Below are 19722 nucleotides of genomic sequence, written 5' to 3'. Positions count from 1 at the left end.
TGCTCTGCCTTTGCACTGACTTTACTTGGACTTCAGTCCGAATTTACTTGGATTTTACTCCACCTTTACACTGACTTTACTTGGAGTTCAGTCTGAATTTACTGAGACTTTAGTCCCAATGTACTCAGACTTCAGTCTGAATTTACTCAGACTTTATGTCACCTTTGCAATCTGAATTCACTCCGAATTTACTCTGCCTTTACTTGGACTTCAGTCTGAATTTACATGGACTTTACTTGGACTTTAGTCCCAATTTACTCAGACTTTAGTCCCAATTTACTCAGACTTTAGCCCGAACTTACTCCAACTTTACTGCTCCTCTACTCATACTCTACTACTCCTCTACTCTACTCCTACTTTACTAGTACTTTACTCCAACTTACTACTACTACTCTACTCCGACTTTACTACGACCTTACTACCACTTTACTCCTACTTTACTCCACCTTTCCAGCACCTCTCCTGGCGCCCCGTGCCCGGCGTCGCGGCGCAGCCCCGCCCCTGCCCCGCCCCCAGAAAGCACACGCAGAGCAAGGAGACACCGGGAGGCGGCGTTGGGTGGGAGCAAACCCCTCTTTAATGGCGTCACAGGCGCGTACAGAGCACGAGGCGGGCGCTACACGGGCCGAGCCCCGCGCCGGGCGCGCCGGCCCTGCTGCCGCCCCTTACCCTTGTGCAGCACGGCGTTGGCCGGCTTGTTGCCCGCCAGCGACTCCTTGGACAAGTGCTGGTGGCTCTCGGCCAGGCACTCGACCTCGGCGAAGCGCGTGTTGAGCGCCATGGCGGGGTGGCTGGGGTCCTGCGTCATGTTCAGGTAGGCGGCGCGGCGCAGCTGCTCCTCGATCACCAGCGCCTGCTCCAGCAGCTGCAGCGGGACGGGAGGGAGGAGGGGAGGGGGTCAGGTGTGGGGAGAGGGGGAGCCCCAGTTTCATCAATGGCTGGGGGGGTCAGACCTGATTCCATCAACAGCTGGGGGGGTCAGCCCTGAGTCCATCAACAGCTGGGGAGATCAGAGCTGATTCCATCAACAGCTGGAGGGTCCAGGTGTGGGGAGAGGGGGGAAGCAGCCCTGATTCCATCAATGGCTGGAGGGGATCAGAACTGATTTCATCAATGGCTGGAGGGATCAGAACTGATTCCATCAATGGCTGGAGGGGATCAGAACTGATTTCATCAACAGCTGGAGGGATCAGAACTGATTCCATCAACAGCTGGGGAGATCAGCCCTGATTCCATCAACAGCTGGAGGGTCCAGGTGTTGGTGGGTTCAGCCCTGATTCCATCAAGAGCTGGAGGGGTTTAGCCCTGATTCCATCAATGGCTGGGGGGGTCAGCACTGATTCCATCAACAGCTGGGGGGAGCAGCCCTGATTCCATCAACAGCTGGGGGGAGCAGCCCTGATTCCATCAACAGCTGGGGGGGATCAGCCTTGATTTCATCAACAGCTGGAGGGGTTAGCACTGATTCCATCAACAGCTGGGGGGGTTCAGGTGTGGGTGGGTCCAGCCTTGACCCCATCAACATCTGGAGGGTCCAGGCGTTGGGTCAAGGTTTGAGGAAACCCAACAGCTGGAGGGTCCAGGTGTTGGTGGGTCCAGCCCCGACCTCATCAACAGCTGGAGGATCCAGATATGGGTGGGTTTAGCCCTGACCCCATCAACATCTGGAGGGTTCAGGTGTTGGGGGGTCCAACCCCGACCTCATCAACAGCTGGAGGGGTCAGCCCTGACCTCATCAACATCTGGAGGGTTCGTCCAGGTGTTGACAGGTTCAGCCTTGACCTCACCAACATCTGGACAACACAAATGTCCAGGTGTCCAACCCCGACCTCACCCAACACCTGCAGGACCCGCCCAGGTGTCGGAGCACCCTTGGCCCCCTTCCCGCTCATCCCAGCCCCTCATGCAAGGCCACCCCAGTGCCACCCAGTGCCACCCCAGTGCCACCCAGTGCCACCGGTGTCCCCGCGCTGCTGACCTTGAAGCGGCGCGCCAGGAACTTGTTCTTCATCTCCAGGAAGTTCCCCTTGGAGGCCTCGCCCTTGAAGGGTTCGTTGATGACCCCGAAGGCGCCGTCGTTCTGGATGTCGGTCCAGCGCGCGTAGCCGTGGCTGCGCGCTAAGGATGCCACTGTCACCGTGTCACCGTGTCACCTGTGTCACCCGTGTCACCTGTGTCACCTGTCACTGTGTCACACTGTCACTGTGTCACCTGTCACTGTGTCACATGGCACCGTGCCACCCTGTCACTGCATCATCACATCCCCCATACACAGCACACGGAGCTGTGGCTGCACGCTAAGGATGCCACTGTCACCGTGTCACCGTGTCACCTGTCACCGTGTCACCTGTGTCACCTGTGTCACCTGTCACCGTGTCACCTGTCATTGTGTCACCTGTGTCACCTGTCACACTGTCACTGCACCATCACATCCCCCATACACACAGCACATGGAGCCGTGGCTGCACGCTAAGGATGCCACCTGTCACCGTGTCACCTGTGTCACCTGTGTCACCTGTCACTGTGCCACACTGTCACGATGTCCCCAACACCTCCCACACACAGCACACAGAGCCATGGCTGCGTGCTACGGATGCCACTTGTCACCTGTGTCACCTGTGTCACCTGTGTCACCTGTCACTGTGTGACCATGTCACCTGTGTCACCCTGTCACTGCATCATCACATCTCCCTGTCCCCAATGTCCCCCGCATCCAGCACACCAACCATGGATGCCACCCTCTCCTGGCTGTCACCCTCACTCTGGTGTCACCCTCTCCTGGCTGTCACCTTCACTGTGGTGTCACCCTCACCACGGTGTCACTGTCCCCAGCCCAGGGACACCCCAATCCCCTGGTGACACCCCAAGGATACAGGACGATGCCAGCCAGCAGCCGTGTCACCAGTGCCACCCTCACCATGTCGCCCTCACTCTGCTGTCACTGTCCCCAGCCCAGGGGCACCCCAATCCCCTGGTGACACCCCTGGTGACACCCAAATCCCCTGGTGACACCCCAAGGATACAGGACGATGCCAGCCAGCAGCCAGCAGCCGTGTCACCAGTGCCACCCTCACCATGTCACCCTCACTGTGCTGTCACTGTCCCTGCCCCAGGGACACCCCAATCCCCCGGTGACACCCCTGGTGACACCCCAAATCCCCTGGTGACACCCCAAGGATACAGGACGATGCCAGCCAGCAGCCAGCAGCCGTGTCACCAGTGCCACCCTTTACCATTTACCATTCTGTCACCCTCACTGTGCTGTCACTGTCCCTGCCCCAGGGACACCCCAATCCCCTGGTGACACCCCTGGTGACACCCAAATCCCCTGGTGACACCCCAAGGATACAGGACGATGCCAGCCAGCAGCCAGTAGTCGTGGCGCCGGTGCCAGATCTCGTTGAGCTTCCCCGAGGAGATGGCGGCGCGCTCCTCGTTCTGCCACAGCGTGTGCAGCTCTGCAGGGGTGGGGACAGCGGGTCAGGGCTGTCCCCTGGTGTCCCCTGGTGTCCCCTGGTGTCCCCTGGTGTCCCCTGGGTGTCCCCGTGCTCACCCGTGAAGCCGCCGTCGGCGATGTTGAACATGAACCGCGGCTTCTCGGCCTTGTCCTCGCGGCGCCCGTTGGGCCGCGCCTCCCGCTCGGCCTTGGGCTCCTCTGCGGGGAGCGGAACATTCGGGGGGTCAGGGGCACATTTGGGGGGGTCAGGGATGGGTTTGGGGGGTCAGGGACACATTTGGGGGGTCAGGGACACATTTGGGGGGTCAAGGACAAATTTGGGGGGGTCAGGGACACATTCGGGGGGTCAGGGACAGATTTGGGGGGGTCAGGGATGGGTTTGGGGGGTCAGGGAGAAATTTGGGGGGATTAGGGATGGGTTTGGGGTGTCAGGGATGGGTCTGGGGGTGTCAGGGATGGGTTTGGGGGTGTCAGGGACAAATTTGGGGGGATTAGGGTGGGTTTGGGGGCTCAGGGACAAATTTGGGGGATCAGGGATGGGTTTGGGGTGTCAGGGATGGGTTTGGGAGGTTCAGGGATGGATTTGGGGGGTTCAGGGATGGGTTTGGGGGGGTCAGGGACAAATTTGGGGGATTAGGGATGGGTTTGGGGTGTCAGGGATGGGTTTGGGGGGTCAGGGATGGGTTTGGGGGTGTCAGGGATGGGTTTGGGGGGTTCAGGGACAAATTTGGGGGATCAGGGATGGGTTTGGGGTGTCAGGGATGGCTTTGGGGGGTTCAGGGATGGATTTGGGGGGTTCAGGGATGGGTTTGGGGGGGTCAGGAATGGGTTTGGGGGATCAGGGATGGGTTTGAGGGGTCAGGGATGGGTTTGGGGGTGTCAGGGATGGGTTTGGGGGATCAGGGATGGGTTTGGGGGTGTCAGGGATGGGTCTGGGGTGTCAGGGATGGGTTTGGGGGTCTCAGGGCACGTCTGACCCCCCCTCAGTCCCCCCAAAACCTCCCCAGCCCCAACAATAAACGAGACAAGGGGTGGGCTAAGCCCCGCCCCCACCAAGTTTGACCACACCTCTTTTTCTAAGCCCCGCCCACTCCTCTTAGACCACACCCCTTCAAATAAGCACCACCCACTCCGTGCTAGGCCACACCCCCTTCTGTGAAACCCCACCCTGTCTGTCTATTAGGACACGCCCCCTTTTATCAAGCCCCGCCCATCGTGGGTCAGACCACGCCCCTTTCCCTTAAAGCCCCGCCCCCATTACCTCGTTTGGGGTCGGGGTCCCCCGGGCGCTCCTTGGGCTCCTCCTCCGGGGCCTTCTCGTCCCCCTTGTCCAGCCCCGGAACCTTCTCGGCCTCGGCACCTGCGGGGTTGGGGTTCTTGGGGCTTTTGGGGCCTTTGGGGTTTTTGGGGCTTTTGGGGCCTTTGGGGTTTTTGGGGGTTTTGGGGTTTTTGGGGTTTTCAGAGTTTTGGGGTTTTGGGGTTTTTGGGATTTTGGGGATTTGGGGTTTAGGGGGTTTGGGGTTTTGGGGATTTGGGGTTTTTGCAGTTTGGGGTTTTCCAGGGATTTGGGGTTTTTGGGGTTTTGGGGTTTCCAGGATTTGGTGTTTCCCAGGATTTGGGGTTTCTGAGATTTGGGGGTTTTGGGTTCCTGGGATTTGGGGTTTTTGGCATTTGGTGTCTTCCAGAGATTTGGGATTTTGGGTTTCCGGGATTTGGGTTTTTTGGGATTCCAGGATTTGGGGTTTCTGGGATTTGGGGTTTTTGGGGGTTTGGGGTTCTGGGATTTGGGTTTCCCAGGATTTGGTGTTTCCAGGATTTGGTGTTTCCAGGATTTGGGGTTTTTAGGATTTGAGGTTCCCGGGATTTGGGGTTTTTGGGGTTCCCAGGATTTGGGGTTTTTGGCATTAGGGATTTTGGGGGTTCCCAGGATTTGGGGTTTTTGGGATTTGGGGTTTTTGGGGTTCCCAGGATTTGGGGTTTTTGGCATTAGGGATTTTGGGGGTTCCCAGGATTTGGGGGTTCCCGGGGGTCTCACCTGGCCGCTCCTCGCGGGCCGGGGGCCCTTCGGCCTCGGGGTCCCTGTGGCCGGGTCCCTCCTCCTCCTCCCCCTTGCGGGGCCCTTCGGCCTCGCTGCCATCGCCCGGTGACGGTGGCGCCTCGGGGACAGGGGGCTGCGGGGACAGGAGGGGCTGTCACCCTCGGCGTCCCCATGCGTGGGGACATCGCCCCCCTGAGAGCGACACCGAGGGGGGACACGGGGACAGGGACGGGGACAGGAGGGTGGGGACAGCATTGGGGACAGGGACAGCGTTGGGGACAGCGAGGACACAGCTGGGGACAGGGATGGGACGGAGTTGGGGACAAGGAGAAGACGACTGGGACAGGGAGGCCGTGGTGGGGACAGGGACAGGGTTGGGGACAGTTGTGTCACTCACATCTGTCTCCATCTTCTCGGGGCCTTTGGGCTCTTTCTCGTCCCTGGTGTCACCCTCGTCCCTGTCCGGGGGTGGCCCTGGCCCGTCCCCGCGCTCGCTGGGCGCCGGCGTGGCTGGGGACAGGGGACGTCAGCACATCTGTCCCCATCCTGTCCCCAGCCGTGTCCCCATTGTGTCCCCATCCCTGTCCCCACCCCTGTCCCCATGCCCCCATTCCTGTCCCCATCCATGTCCCCATGTCCCCATTCCTGTCCCCAGCCCTGTCCCCGTGACCCCCCCATTGTGTCCCCATCCCTGTCCCCCTCCCTGTCCCCATCCTGGTCCCCATGCCCCCAGCTGTGTCCCCATCCCTGTCCCCATTGTGTCCCCATCCCTGTCCCTCTGTCCCCATCCCTGTCCCCACTGTGTCCCCATCCCTGTCCCCATGTCCCCACCCCTGCCCCTGTCCCCTGTCCCCATTGTGTCCCCACCCCTGTCCCCATTGTGTCTCCATTGTGTCCCCACCCCTGTCCCCGTGTCCCCATCCCTGTCCCCATCCTTGTCCCCGTGTCCCCAGCTGTGTCCCCATGACGCCCCGATTGTGTCCCCATCCCTGTGCCCATATCCCCAGCCATGTCCCCACCCCTGTCCCTGTCCCCACGGTGTCCCCTGTCCCTGTCCCCGTGCTGTCCCCACCGTGGGTACCGGGTGTGGGGGGCGCGGGGCTGGGGGGGCCGCTCTGCTCGGGGCTGGGGGGTCCGGTCTTGGCGGGGGAGGAGGCGCGGGACGAGCGCTTGGAGTCGGCGCTGGGCTCGGGGGCCAGCTCGGGCAGGGACCAGCGCCCGTTGATGTGCTCGAACTCCTGCACCTGCACAGGGGACGTGGAGGGGTCAGGGGATCCCAAAAACTCTGAAAACCCCAAAAAATCCCACCCCAAAAACATCAAAATCCACCCCTAAAACCCCAAAAAGGGACCCTAAAACATCCCCAGGGCCCAGCTCGGGCAGGGACCAGCGCCCGTTGATGTGCTCGAACTCCTGCACCTGCACAGGGGACGTGGAGGGGTCAGGGGAACACAAAAACCCTGAAAATCCATCCCAAAAACCTCAAAAACCCCAAAAAATCCCACCCCAAAAACATCAAAATCCACCCCTAAAACCTCCCCCAAAAAGGGACCCTAGAACATGCCCAGGGCCCAGCTCGGGCAGGGACCAGCGCCCGTTGATGTGCTCGAACTCCTGCACCTGCACAGGGGACGTGGAGGGGTCAGGGGATCCCAAAAACCCTGAAAACCCCAAAAAATCCCACCCCAAAAACATCAAAATCCACCCCTAAAACCTGCCCTAAAAACATCAAAATCCACCCCAAAAACCTGCCCCAAAAAGGGACCCTAGAACATGCCCAGGGCCCAGCTCGGGCAGGGAGGACCAGCACCCGTTGAGGAGCTCCAACTCCTGCACCTGCACAGGGGACGTGGAGGGGTCAGGGGAACACAAAAACCCTGAAAAACCATCCCAAAAACCTCAAAAACCCCAAAAAATCCCACCCCAAAAACATCAAAATCCACCCCTAAAACCCCAAAAAGGGACCCTAAAACATCCCCAGGGCCCAGCTCGGGCAGGGACCAGCGCCCATTGAGGAGCTCGAACTCCTGCACCTGCACAGGGGACACAACGGGGGGGGTCAAAAACCCCAAAAACCCTAAAAACCCCAAAAATCCACCCCAAAAACCCCAAAAATCCCAAAAATTCACCCCAAAAACCTGCCCAAGGAACCCCAGGTGTCCAGGCTGTTCCCAGGCTGTCCCCAGGTGTGTCCCCAGGTGTCCCAGGGCTGTCCCTGACTGTCCCAGGGCTGTACCCAGGTGTGTCCCCAGGCATTCAGGCTGTCCCAGGTGTGTCCCCAGGTGTCCAGCCTGTCCCCAGCCTGTCCCCAGGTGCTCAGGCCTGTCCCCAGGTGTGTCCCCAGCCTGTCCCCAGGTGTCCCAGGTACCTTTTCCTTGACAAGGGACATGACTCCAATGCGGGTCAGCGCCTGCTGCCGGCTCAGCCCCTCCCCGTGTTCAGGCTGGGCTGTCCCCAGCCTGTCCCTGGGTGTCCCTGGGTGTCCCAGGTGTCCCCAGGTGTCCCCAGGTGTCCCAGGTACCTTTTTCTTGACGAGGGACATGACTCCGATGCGGGTCAGCACCTGCTGCCGGCTCAGCCCCTCCCTGGGGACGCCGTCCGCGAAGGTCTCGGAGCCGTCGGCGCCCGGCTCGCACAGGTGGCGCATGAACAGGGACACGTAGGCCCTGGGGACAGGGACAGCATGAACAGGGGACAGGGGACAGGGACAGCATGAATGGGGACAGCATGAATGGGGACAGGGACAGCATGAACAGGGACAGCATGAATGGGGACAGCAGGAACAGGGACACGGAGGCCCTGGGGACAGGGACAGCATGAACAGGGACAGCATGAACAGGGGACAGCATGAATGGGGACACGTGGGCCCTGGGGACAGGGACAGCATGAATGGGGACAGCAGGAACAGGGACAGCATGAATGGGGACAGGGACAGCATGAACAGGGACAGCAGGAACAGGGACACGTGGGCCCTGGGGACAGGGACAGCATGAATGGGGACAGGGACAGCATGAACAGGGACATGTGGGCCCTGGGCCCTGGGGACAGAATGAACAGGGACACGTGGGCCCTGGGGACAGGGGACAGCATGAATGGGGACAGCAGGAACAGGGACAGCATGAACAGGGACATGTAGGCCTTGGGGACAGCAGGAACAGGGGACAGCAGGAACAGGGACATGTAGGCCCTGGGGACAGTGCTCAGGGCCACTGCTGGGCCACCACCCCTAGGCCAACACTCCATGGCCACTGCCACCAACCCATGGCCACTGCCACCACCCCTGATTGTGCCACTGACACTGCCCGTGCCCCTGCCTGTGCCACCTGTGCCACCACGCCCACACACCCTGCCCCAAGGTCACTGTCCCCACAGATCCTGTCCCCAGTGTCCCCGGGGTCCCTGATGTCCCCAGTGTCCCTGGTGTCCCTGATATCCCTGCTGTCCCAATGTCCCCAATGTCCCCAGTGTCCCCAATGTCCCCAGTGTCCCTGATGTCCCCAGTGTCCCTGCTGTCCCCGCTGTCCCCGCACCATCAGCCCGTCCCCTCGTCACGGCGCCCGTGGGGGCTGTGCCGGGGTCATGGCAGGGACCAGGGACCTGCCACCGCTCTGGCGTCCCCTGGGCCACACCCGGCCCCCCGAGGGGGACACGGGGACATCGGGGGTGGCTTTGTGTCGGGCTGAGGGGGACACGGCCTCGTCCGGGCCCCAGGAACACCGACAGGGACAGCGCTCGGCTGAGTAAGGGCTCATCATGTGGCACGGGGACATCTGGGGACATTGGGGACATTGGGGACATCGGGGACATTGGGGACATTGAGGGGCATTGGGCACATTGGGGACATTGGAGACATTGGGGACATTGGGGACATTGGGGACATTTGGGACATTGGGGACATGGGACAATGGAGGGCACAGGGACATTGGGGACATTGGAGACATCGGAGACATTGGGGACATCGGGACATTGGGGACATTGGAGACATTGGAGACATTGGGGACATTGGGACATTGGGGACATTGGGACATTGGGGACATTGAGGGGCATCAGGGACATTGGAGACATCAGGGACATTGGGGACATTGGGGACATTGGGGACACTGGGGGACACTGGGGACATGGGACAATGGAGGGCACAGGGCCACACAGGAAGATGAGGGGACACGGGGACAATAAGGACATGGGGATGAAAGGACACACAGAGGACATGGGGACAACATGAGGACATGGGGACACACGGACACCTCACTACCCTGCCACCACCTGTCCCCCTGACGCCACCGCCTGTCCCCAGTGCCACCACCCGGTGTCAACCCTTGTCCCCAGTGCCACCCACCTGTCCCTGATGCCACCACCCGTCCTTGACGCCACCTTTCCCCAATAGATCCTGTGGTCTCCGCAGTGCCACCACCCCTCCCCGGTGTCCCCAGGTGTGTCCCCAGGTGTGTCCCCTTTGTCACCTACTTGAACTCCTTCTCGGTTTTGCCCCGCAGGTCCCTCACGAGCCACTGGGAGGTGAAGGCGTCCTGGGGGGGCATCCCCCAGCGCATGACGGCGTTGAGGAAAGCCTTGCGCTGCCTCGTGTTGAACCCCAGCACCTGGGGGGACAGCGGGGACATTGGGGACACTGGGGGCATTGGGGGCATTGGGGACATTGGGGACATTGGGGACATCGGGGGCACTGGGGACATTGGGAACACTGGGGACATTGGGGACATCAGGGACAATGGGGACCTCCAGGGCACTGGGAACACTGGGGACATTGGAGGCATTGGGGACACTGGGGGCATTGGGGACATCGGGGACATTGGGGGCATTGGGGAACATTGGGGACACGGGTGACAGGGGACATTCTGCCATCATCCCCCAAGGCATTGAGGAAAGCCTTGCGCTGCCTCGTGTTGAACCCCAGCACCTGGGGGGACAGCGGGGACATTGGGGACACTGGGGACATTGGGGGCATCGGGGACATCGGGGACATTGGGGACACTGGGGACACTGGGGACATTGGGGACATTGGGGACATTGGGGGCATTGGGGACATTGGGGACACTGGGGACATTGGGGGCATTGGGGACATTGGGGACACTGGGGACATTGGGGACACCCTGCCATCACCCCCCAGCACATGAAAGCTCAACACTGCCTCGTGTTGAACCCCAACACCTGGGGACACATTGGGGACACATTGGGGACATCAAGGGGACATTGGGGACATTGGCTGTGCAGAGTCCCCCCCTGTGCCTTGTCCCCAGACGTGGGCACAGTGGGCTCCAAGTGACCCCTGATCCTCTGATTTGGGGACCCAGGTGGCCCCGGGGTGTCCCCAAGCTCCCGGGAATGTCCCCAAATCCCCCAGGTGTGTCCCCCCAGGTGTGTCCCCAGGGGTGTCCCCAAGCCCCGGGGTGTCCCCAGGGGTGTCCCCAGGTGTCCCCAGGGTCCCCCCCTCACCTCGATGTTGCCGCCCACCCGGGCCAGCAGTGGGGGGAGGGGTTTGTCCTTCTCGTTCCGCAGCTGCCGCTTGGACTGACGCCGGCCTGGGGGAGGGGAGGGGTCAGCAACCCCCCCACATGGCACCCTGACCCCCCCCATGGCACCCTGACCCCCTTAGGGACACCCTGACCCCCCCAATGGCACCCTGACCCCACCCATGGCACCCTGACCCCCCCATGGCACCCTGACCCCCCCAATGGCACCCTGACCCCCCCACATGGCACCCTGACCCCACCCATGGCACCCTGACCCCCCCATGGCACCCTGACCCCCCCCATGGCACCCTGACCCCACCTTGGGGACACCCTGACCCCCCCCATGGCACCCTGACCCCCCCAATGGCACCCTGACCCCCTTAGGGACACCCTGACCCACCTTGGGGCCACCCCAAATGCCCCAGGACCTCTGACCCCCCCTTGGGGACACCCAGACCCCTTTAGTGACACCCAGACCCCCTTGGGGACACCCAGACCCCCCCTTGAGGACACCCAGAACCCCTTTAGTGACACTCTGACCCCCTTTGGGGACCCCCTGTCCCCCCAGGGTCCCTCACCCTCGGGCCGCTCGTCGAAGTCCTCGTCCTCCTCCTCGGAGCCCACCGAGTACTCAGACTGGTTGTCTGGGGGACACGGTGGGGACACTCAGTGACACCCCAGTGTGTCCCAGTGTGTCCCAGTGCCACCCCAGTCTGTCCCAGTGTGTCCCAGTGTGTCCCAGAGCCACCCCAGTCTGTCCCAGTGTGTCCCAGTGCCATCTCAGTGTGTCCCAGTGTGTCCCAGTGCCATCCCAGTCCCTCCCAGTGCCCACCTTGGTCCTCCTGGGCGGCGGCGTTGTAGTTGACCTGTGCTTGCCCTTGCCCAGGTTCTGTCCCAGTGCCATCCCAGTCCCTCCCAGTCCATCCCAGTCCCTCCCAGTCCCTCCCAGTGCCCACCTTGGTCCTCCTGGGCAGCGTCGTTGTAGTTGTCCTGCTTGCGCACGCGCTTGCCCTTGCCCGGGTTCCATCCCAGTCTGTCCCAATGCTATCCCAGTGTGTCCCAGTCCCTCCCAGTGTGTCCCAGTCCCTCCCAGTGTGTCCCAGTCCCTCCCAGTCCCTCCCAGTGCCCACCTTGGTCCTCCTGGGCAGCATCATTGTAGTTGACCTGCTTGCGCACGCGCTTGCCCTTGCCCAGGTTCCGGGCCAGGTCCTCCTGCTGCTGCTCGTAGTGGTGCCTCAGCAGCTTCTCCCAGTAGTCGGGGTCCACGTTCTCCTCCTGCTTGATGATCTCGCGCTCGATCTCCTCGATCTGCCGGACACTCGGGGTCACTCGGGGTCACCCGGGGTCACTCGGGGTCACCCAGGGTCACCTGGGGTCAGTGCCATGTTGGTCAGCGCTGGGGATGGTGTGCCCAGCTCTGGCGTCCCTGTCCTTGGTGTCTCCAGCATCATCAGCATCATCATCTCCATCATCATCATCATCATCATCCCCATCTCCATCATCATCCTTATCCTCATCATCATCTCCACCTTCATCATCATCCCCATCTCCATCATCATCCTTATCCTCATCATCTCCATCTCCACTGTTCCCATCTTCATCATTTTCATCATCATCTTCATCTCCACTGTCTCCATCATCTCCATCCTCTCCAGTCCTCAACTCCATTGTCCCATTGTCCCCAATCTCCTTGTCCCCATCTCACTGTCCCCAATCCCATTGTCCCCCAATCCCACTGTCCCCATCTCATTGTCCCCAATCCCACTGTCCCCATCTCACTGTCCCCAGTCCCACTGTCCCCATCCCATTGTCCCCAATCCCATTGTCCCCAGTCCCACTGTCCCCATCCCATTGTCCCCAGTCACACTGTCCCCATCCCACTGTCCCCAATCCCATTGTCCCCATCCCATTGTCCCCATCCCATTGTCCCCAATCTCATTGTCCCCAATCCCATTGTCCCCAATCCCACTGACCCCAATCCCATTGTCCCCAATCCCATTATCCCCAGTCCCACTGTCCCCATTCTATTGTCCCCATCCCACTGTCCCCAATCCCACTGTCCCCATCCCATTGTCCCCATCACTTCCCTCTCCACCATCTCCAATGTCCCCACGTCCTTCACCCACCCAACATCTCTCCATCCCCGCCACGCCCACGTCCCCCAGTGTCCCCCCAGTGTCCCCCCAGTGTCCCCATTGTCCCCAGTGTCCCCAGCACACCTTGTCCTCCTCCCTGACTGGGCCACCCTGAAGGAGCTCAGGTGCTCGTCCATCCCCTCCAGGCTCCCCAGCCCCACCACGCCCGTGTCCTCCAGTGTCCCCAGTGTCCCCCCAGTGTCCCCATTGTCCCCAGTGTCCCCAGCACACCTTGTCCTCCTCCCTGACGACGTACTGGGCCACCTTGAAGGAGCTCAGGTACTCGTTCATGTTCTGCACGTCGGCGTCGTCGGTGGCGTCCTGGTTGCGGTCCAGCAGCCGCGCGATGGCCTCGTTGTCGTAGTGGATGACGCTGCTGTCCTCCTCCTTGTTGTCCCCTGCGTGTGGCCACGCCGTGTCACGCGTGCTGGGACACGGCCGGACACGGCCACGCGTGCTGGGACACGGCCGGACACGGCCACGTGTGCTGGGACACGGTCACGCGTGCTGGGACACGGCCGGACACGGCCACGCATGCTGGGACACGTGGGGACGCGCTCCAAGGTGATGTGACACGGTTTTGTCACACCCCAACATGGCTTGACATGGCCCAGTCCAACTCAACACGGCCCAGTCCAGCCCAACACGGCCCAGTCCAGCCCAACACAGCCCAGTCCAGCCCAACATGGCCAGTCCAACTCAACACAGCCCAGTCCAACTCAACATGGACCAGTCCAGCCCAACACGTCCCAGTCCAACCCAACATGGCCCAGTCCAATCCAGCACAGCCCAGTCCAGCCCAACACAGCCCAGTCCAGCCCAACATGGCCCAGTCCAGCCCAACACAGCCCAGTCCAAACCAACACGGCCCAACACGGCCCAGTCCAGCCCAACACGGCCCAGTCCAGCCCAACACAGCCCAGTCCAGCCCAACACGGCCCAGTCCAGCCCAACATGGCCCAGTCCAGCCCAACATGGCCAGTCCAACTCAACACGGCCCAGTCCAACTCAACACAGCCCAGTCCAGCCCAGCACAGCCCAGTCCAAACCAACACGGCCCAGTCCAACCCAACATGGCCCAGTCCAACCCAACAAGGCCCAACATGGCCCAGTCCAACCCAACATGGCCAGTCCAACTCAACACAGCCCAGTCCAACCCAACATGGCCCAGTCCAACCCAACACAGCCCAGTCCAACCCAACACAGCCCAGTCCAGTCCAGCACAGCCCAGTCCAGCCCAACACGGCCTAGTCCAACCCAACAAGGCCCAATACGGCCCAGTCCAACCCAACACGGCCCAGTCCACCCCACCCCATTGATCCCACCCCATTGATCCCACCCCATCCCATCCCATCCCATTATCCCACCCCATCGATCCCACCCCATGCCCACCCTCGTTCTCGTCCTTGAAGAGCTCCTCGGTGCCGAACTTGAGGATGTCGTCGAGCTCCTGCTTGGACATGGAGCCGGCCTTGGAGCCCAGCCCCGGGCGCACCACCAGGTGCGTCAGCATCATCTTGCGCTTGGCCACCTGCGTGATCCGCTCCTCCACCGAGGCCCGCGTCACGAAGCGGTAAATCATCACCTTGTTGGCCTGGCCGATGCGGTGAGCCCGGCTGAAGGCCTGCAGGGACAGGGACATGGTGGGGACATTGTGGGGACAGCGTGGGGACACATCAGGGGCATGACAGATGGGATGGGGACACACCAGGAACACATCAGGGACATGAGGGGACAGCCTGGCCGATGCGGTGAGCTCGGCTGAAGGCCTGAGAGGGAGGGACAGGTCAGGGACAGCGTGGGGACAGCGTGGGGACACAGAAGGGACATGACAGATGGGATGGGGACAGGTCAGAGACAGCGTGGGGACAGCGTGGGGACACATCAGGGACATGACAGATGGGATGGGGACAGGTCAGGGACAGCGTGGGGACAGCGTGGGGACAGCGTGGGGACAGCGTGGGGACACAGCAGGGACATGAGGGGACAGCCTGGCCCATGGGGTGAGCCCGGCTGAATGCCTGAGAGGGACAGGACAGGTCAGGGACAGCGTGGGGACAGCATGGGGACACACCAGGGACATGAGGGGACAGCCTGGCCGATGCGGTGAGCCCGGCTGAAGGCCTGTGGGGATGGGGACAGGTCAGGGACAGCATGGGGACAGCGTGGAGACACATCAGGAGCATGACAGATGGGATGGGGACAGGTCAGGGACAGCATGGGGACAGCATGGGGACACAGCAGGGACATGAGGGGACAGCCTGGCCCATGGGGTGAGCCCGGCTGAAGGCCTGTGGGGATGGGGACAGGTCAGGGACAGCTTGGGGACACAGAAGGGACATGACAGATGGGATGGGGACACACCCTGGCCGATGCGGTGAGCCCGGCTGAAGGCCTGTGGGGATGGGGACATGGTGGGGACATTGTGGGGACAGCGTGGGGACAGGTCAGATGGGATGGGGGACACACCAGGAACACACCAGGGACATGAGGGGACAGCCTGGCCCATGGGGTGAGCCCGGCTGAACGCCTACGGGGACGGGGACATGGTGGGGACATGGTGGGGACATGGTGGGGACATGGTGGGGACATGGTGGGGACAGGTCAGGGACATGTCAGATGGGATGGGGACGCCCCAGGGACATGAGGGGACAGCCTGGCCAATGTGGCGAGCTCCACTGAAGGCCTGCAGGGACAGGGACACTGTCCAGGTGCCCGATTCTGGGGGATGGCACTGGCCAGGTGACACTGTCCAGGTGCCCAAGTGATGGCATTTAACAGGTGCCAGTCCCCAGGTGTGTGACAGTGCCCAGGTGTGTGACAGTGCCCAGGTGCCAGCGCCCAGGTGTGTGACAGTGCCCAGGTGCCAGTCCCCAGGTGTGTGCCAGCGCCCAGGTGTGTGACAGTGCCCAGGTGCCAGTCCCCAGGTGTGTGCCAGTGCCCAGGTGTCGGTGCCCAGGTGTGTGACAGTGCCCAGGTGCCAGTCCCCAGGTGTGTGCCAGTGCCCAGGTGTCGGTGCCCAGGTGTGTGACAGTGCCCAGGTGCCAGTCCCCAGGTGTGTGACAGTGCCCAGGTGCTGGTGCCCAGGTGTGTGCCAGTGCCCAGGTGTGTGCCAGTGCCCAGGTGTGTGACAGTGCCCAGGTGTGTGCCAGTGCCCAGGTGTGTGACAGTGCCCAGGTGTGTGTCAGTGCCCAGGTGTGTGCCAGTCCCCAGGTGTGTGACAGTCCCCAGGTGTGTGCCAGTCCCCAGGTGTGTGCCAGTGCCCAGGTGCCCGTGCCCGGGTGCCCACCTGGATGTCGTTGTGGGGGTTCCAGTCCGAGTCGAAGATCACCACCGTGTCGGCCGTTGCCAGGTTGATGCCGAGGCCCCCGGCCCGCGTCGACAGCAGGAAACAGAACTGCTGCGCCCCCGGCGCTGCCCCCCCGGCGTCAGTGACGGACCCAAAACGCCCCAAATTCACCCCAAAATCACCCTCACACTGCTGCGCCCCCGGCGCTGCCCCCCCGGCGTCAGTGACGGACCCAAAATACCCAAAATTCACCCCAAAATCACCCTCACACTGCTGCGCCCCCGGCGCTGCCCCCCCGGCGTCAGTGACGGACCCAAAACGCCCCAAATTCACCCCAAAATCACCCTCACACTGCTGCGCCCCCGGCGCTGCCCCCCCGGCGTCAGTGACGGACCCAAAACGCCCCAAATTCACCCCAAAATCACCTGAATTCCTCAGGACACCTGAACTCCCCCTGTCCCCATCCCTGTCCCTGTCATTGTCCCCATCCCTGTCCCCTGTCCCTGTCCCAGTCCCTGTCCCTGTCCCTGTCCCCGTCCCTGTCCCCTGTCCCTACCGTTGAAGTGGTCGATGGCCTCCTGCCGCAGGGCCCCTGTCCCCTGTCCCCCATCCCTGTCCCCATCCATGTCCCCTCTCCCTGTCCCCATCCCTGTCCTCTGTCCCCATCCCTGTCCCCTGTCCCCGTCCCCATCTCCTGTCCCTGTCCCTGTCCCTGTCCCCTGTCGCCGTCCCTGTCCCTGTCCCCTGTCCCTGTCCCTGTCCCCATCCCTGTCCCCTGTCCCTGTCCCCTGTCCCTGTCCCTGTCCCTGTCCCCATCCCTGTCCCCTGTCCCTGTCCCCTGTCCCTGTCCCCATCCCTGTCCCTGTCCCCTCTGTCCCCATCCCCTGTCCCTACCGTTGAAGCGGTCGATGGCCTCCTGCTGCAGGGCCCTGCTCCATCCCCTGTCCCCATCCCTGTCCCTGTCCCCTCTCCCTGTCCCCATCCCTGTCCCCGTCCCCTGTCCCTACCGTTGAAGCGGTCGATGGCCTCCTGCCGCAGGGCCCCGGTGATGCCGCCGTCGATGCGCTCGTACTTGTAGCCCTCGTAGTCCAGGAAATCCTCCAGCAGGTCCAGCATCTTCGTCATCTGTGAGCACTGGTCAGACTGGGAGGCACTGGGAGGCACTGGGAGGGACTGGGAGGGACTGCAGACCCTGTACTGGGCACACTGGGAGGGACTGGGAGGCACTGAGAGGCACTGGGAGGGACTGGGAGGGACTGGGAGGGACTGCAGACCCTGTACTGGGCACACTGGGAAGGACTGGGAGGGACTGGGAGGCACTGGGAGGGACTGAGAGGGACTGGGAGGGACTGGGAGGAAACTGGGAAGGACTGGGAGGGACTGGGAAGGACTGGGAGAGCCCATACTGGGCAGACTGGGAAGGACTGGGAGGGACTGGGAGGGACTGGAGACCCTGTACTGGGCAGACTGGGGGGATTTGGGGTATTTTGGGGTCCCACCTGGGAGAAGATGAGCACGCGGTGGTTCTGGGGGTGGTTTTTGGGATATTTTGGGATATTTTGGGGCGGTTTTGGGTCCCACCTGGGAGAAGATGAGCACCCGGTGGTTCTGGGGTGGTTTTGGGGATATTTTGGGATATTTTGGGCTATTTTAGGGTGTTTTGGGTCCCACCTGGGAGAAGATGAGCACGCGGTGGTTCTGGTGGGATTTTGGGTGGTTTTGGGGATATTTTGGGATATTTTGGGGTCCCACCTGGGAGAAGATGAGCACGCGGTGGTTCTGCTCCTTCAGCTTGCGCAGCATCTTCTGCAGCAGCAGCAGCTTCCCCGAGGCCTTGATCAGGGCCCCGCCCTCGTAGGCGCCACTCGGCAGCTTCGGGGACTCCTGGGGACAGGGACACCGCCAGGTCACCATGGGGACACCACCAGGTCACCCATGGGGACACTGCCAGGTCACCCACAGGGACACTGCCAGGTCACACATGGGGACATCACCCACAGGAACACCACCAGGTCACCCACGGGGACATCAACCATGGGGACACCACCCATGGGGACACCACCAGGTCACCCATGGGGACATCACCCACAGGAACACCACCAGGTCACCCATGGGGACACCGCCAGGTCACCCATGGGGACACCACCGTGTCACCCACAGGGACAAGTGTCCCCCCACGATCTCCATGTCCCCTGCTCCTCCACCCCATGTCCCTCTGTCCCTGCCGTGTCACTCCAACCCCTTCTTGTCCCCACATCCCTCCATGTCCGTCCCCATGTCCCCTCCCTGTCCCCATGTCCCACATCCTTTTAACCCCTCCCTATCCCCATGTCCCCCCATGTCCTCTCCTTGTCCCCATGTCCCTGGTGTCCCCATGTCCCCTCACACTCCCAGCTGTCCCCATGTCCCCACTGTCCCTGTGTCCCCCTACACCCCTGGTGTCCCTGGTGTCCCCAGAGTCCCCTCACACTCCCAGCTGTCCCCATGTCCGTGGTGTCCCCGTGTCCACCCACACCCCTGGTGTCCCCATGTCCCTGGTGTCCCCGTGTCCCTGGTGTCCCCGTGTCCCCCCACACCCCCCAATGCCCCCCACTGTCCCTGGCATCCCCGTGTCCCTGGTGTCCCCGTGTCCCCCCACACCCCCGGTGTCCCCATGTCCCCACTGTCCCTGGTATCCCCATGTCCCCACTGTCCCTGTTGTGTCCCGTGTCCCTGTTGTCCCCGTGTCCCCCCACACCCCCCAATGCCCCCCACGTCCCCGCTGTCCCCATGTCCCCACCATGGCAGCCACGGGGAACAGGTAGGGGTGGTTGCAGCACTTCTTGAGGTCCATCATGATGTTGAGCAGCGACACCTGGTTCCCCCCGCCCCGCGAGTTGAGCGCCTCGAAGTTCCTCGTCAGGATGTACTTGTAGTACTTCCTGCGGGGACAGCGGTGCCACCGGCCGCTCTGGGGACACCGCGGTGGCCCTGGCAGGGCCGGGGACAGTCCCCAGGGCAGGGGACATTGGGGACATTGGGGACGGGGCCCTACTTCTGCATGGGGCTGAGCTCCACGCGCACGATCAGCTCCGTCTTGGCCGGCATGTTCTTGAAGACGTCGGCCTTGAGGCGCCGCAGCATGTGGGGACCCAGCAGGTCGTGGAGCTTCTTGATCTGGTCCTCCTTGGAGATGTCGGCAAACTCCTCCAGGAAGCCCTCCAGGTTACTGGGGACACGGGGACACGGACAGTGAGGGGACATGGGGACACAGGGACAGTGAGGGGACATGGAGGAGCCCTCCAGGTTACTGGGGACACGGGGACACGGACAGTGAGGGGACATGGGGACAGGGA

At 62.3% G+C, this 19722-nt stretch overlaps 1 protein-coding gene across 2 annotated transcripts in view; it reads right to left on the bottom strand.

Annotated features, from left to right (window-relative positions):
• CHD3 (chromodomain helicase DNA binding protein 3) overlaps positions 1 to 19722 on the bottom strand; it is a 50856-nt gene that overhangs the window by 3559 nt on the left and 27575 nt on the right. The window contains exons 20-39 of one of the 2 annotated variants that reach the window (XM_071420097.1): positions 19422 to 19595; positions 19167 to 19308; positions 18140 to 18271; positions 17395 to 17512; positions 16388 to 16512; positions 14491 to 14722; positions 13330 to 13496; positions 12094 to 12271; positions 11542 to 11607; positions 10947 to 11032; positions 9960 to 10093; positions 8017 to 8161; positions 6577 to 6739; positions 5893 to 6005; positions 5493 to 5628; positions 4719 to 4817; positions 3554 to 3655; positions 3350 to 3458; positions 1979 to 2111; positions 670 to 865 (exon numbers count right to left, since the gene is read on the bottom strand). In XM_071420097.1, coding sequence (XP_071276198.1) covers positions 670 to 865; positions 1979 to 2111; positions 3350 to 3458; positions 3554 to 3655; positions 4719 to 4817; positions 5493 to 5628; positions 5893 to 6005; positions 6577 to 6739; positions 8017 to 8161; positions 9960 to 10093; positions 10947 to 11032; positions 11542 to 11607; positions 12094 to 12271; positions 13330 to 13496; positions 14491 to 14722; positions 16388 to 16512; positions 17395 to 17512; positions 18140 to 18271; positions 19167 to 19308; positions 19422 to 19595 — 2750 coding nt within the window. Of the gene's footprint in view, positions 1 to 669; positions 866 to 1978; positions 2112 to 3181; positions 3459 to 3553; positions 3656 to 4718; positions 4818 to 5492; positions 5629 to 5892; positions 6006 to 6576; positions 6740 to 8016; positions 8162 to 9959; positions 10094 to 10946; positions 11033 to 11541; positions 11608 to 12093; positions 12272 to 13329; positions 13497 to 14490; positions 14723 to 16387; positions 16513 to 17394; positions 17513 to 18139; positions 18272 to 19166; positions 19309 to 19421; positions 19596 to 19722 lie in introns of those variants that run through there. The other variant, XM_071420096.1, reaches the window with a different exon arrangement.

This window comes from Agelaius tricolor, unplaced genomic scaffold (genome assembly GCF_023055355.1).
Source record: "Agelaius tricolor isolate 1412-34295 unplaced genomic scaffold, bAgeTri1.0.p SCAF_125, whole genome shotgun sequence".
Taxonomy (NCBI): Eukaryota; Metazoa; Chordata; class Aves; order Passeriformes; family Icteridae; genus Agelaius; species Agelaius tricolor.
The sequence above is the reverse complement of the archived record's forward strand: the minus strand, read 5'-3'. Positions and strand labels throughout refer to the sequence as shown.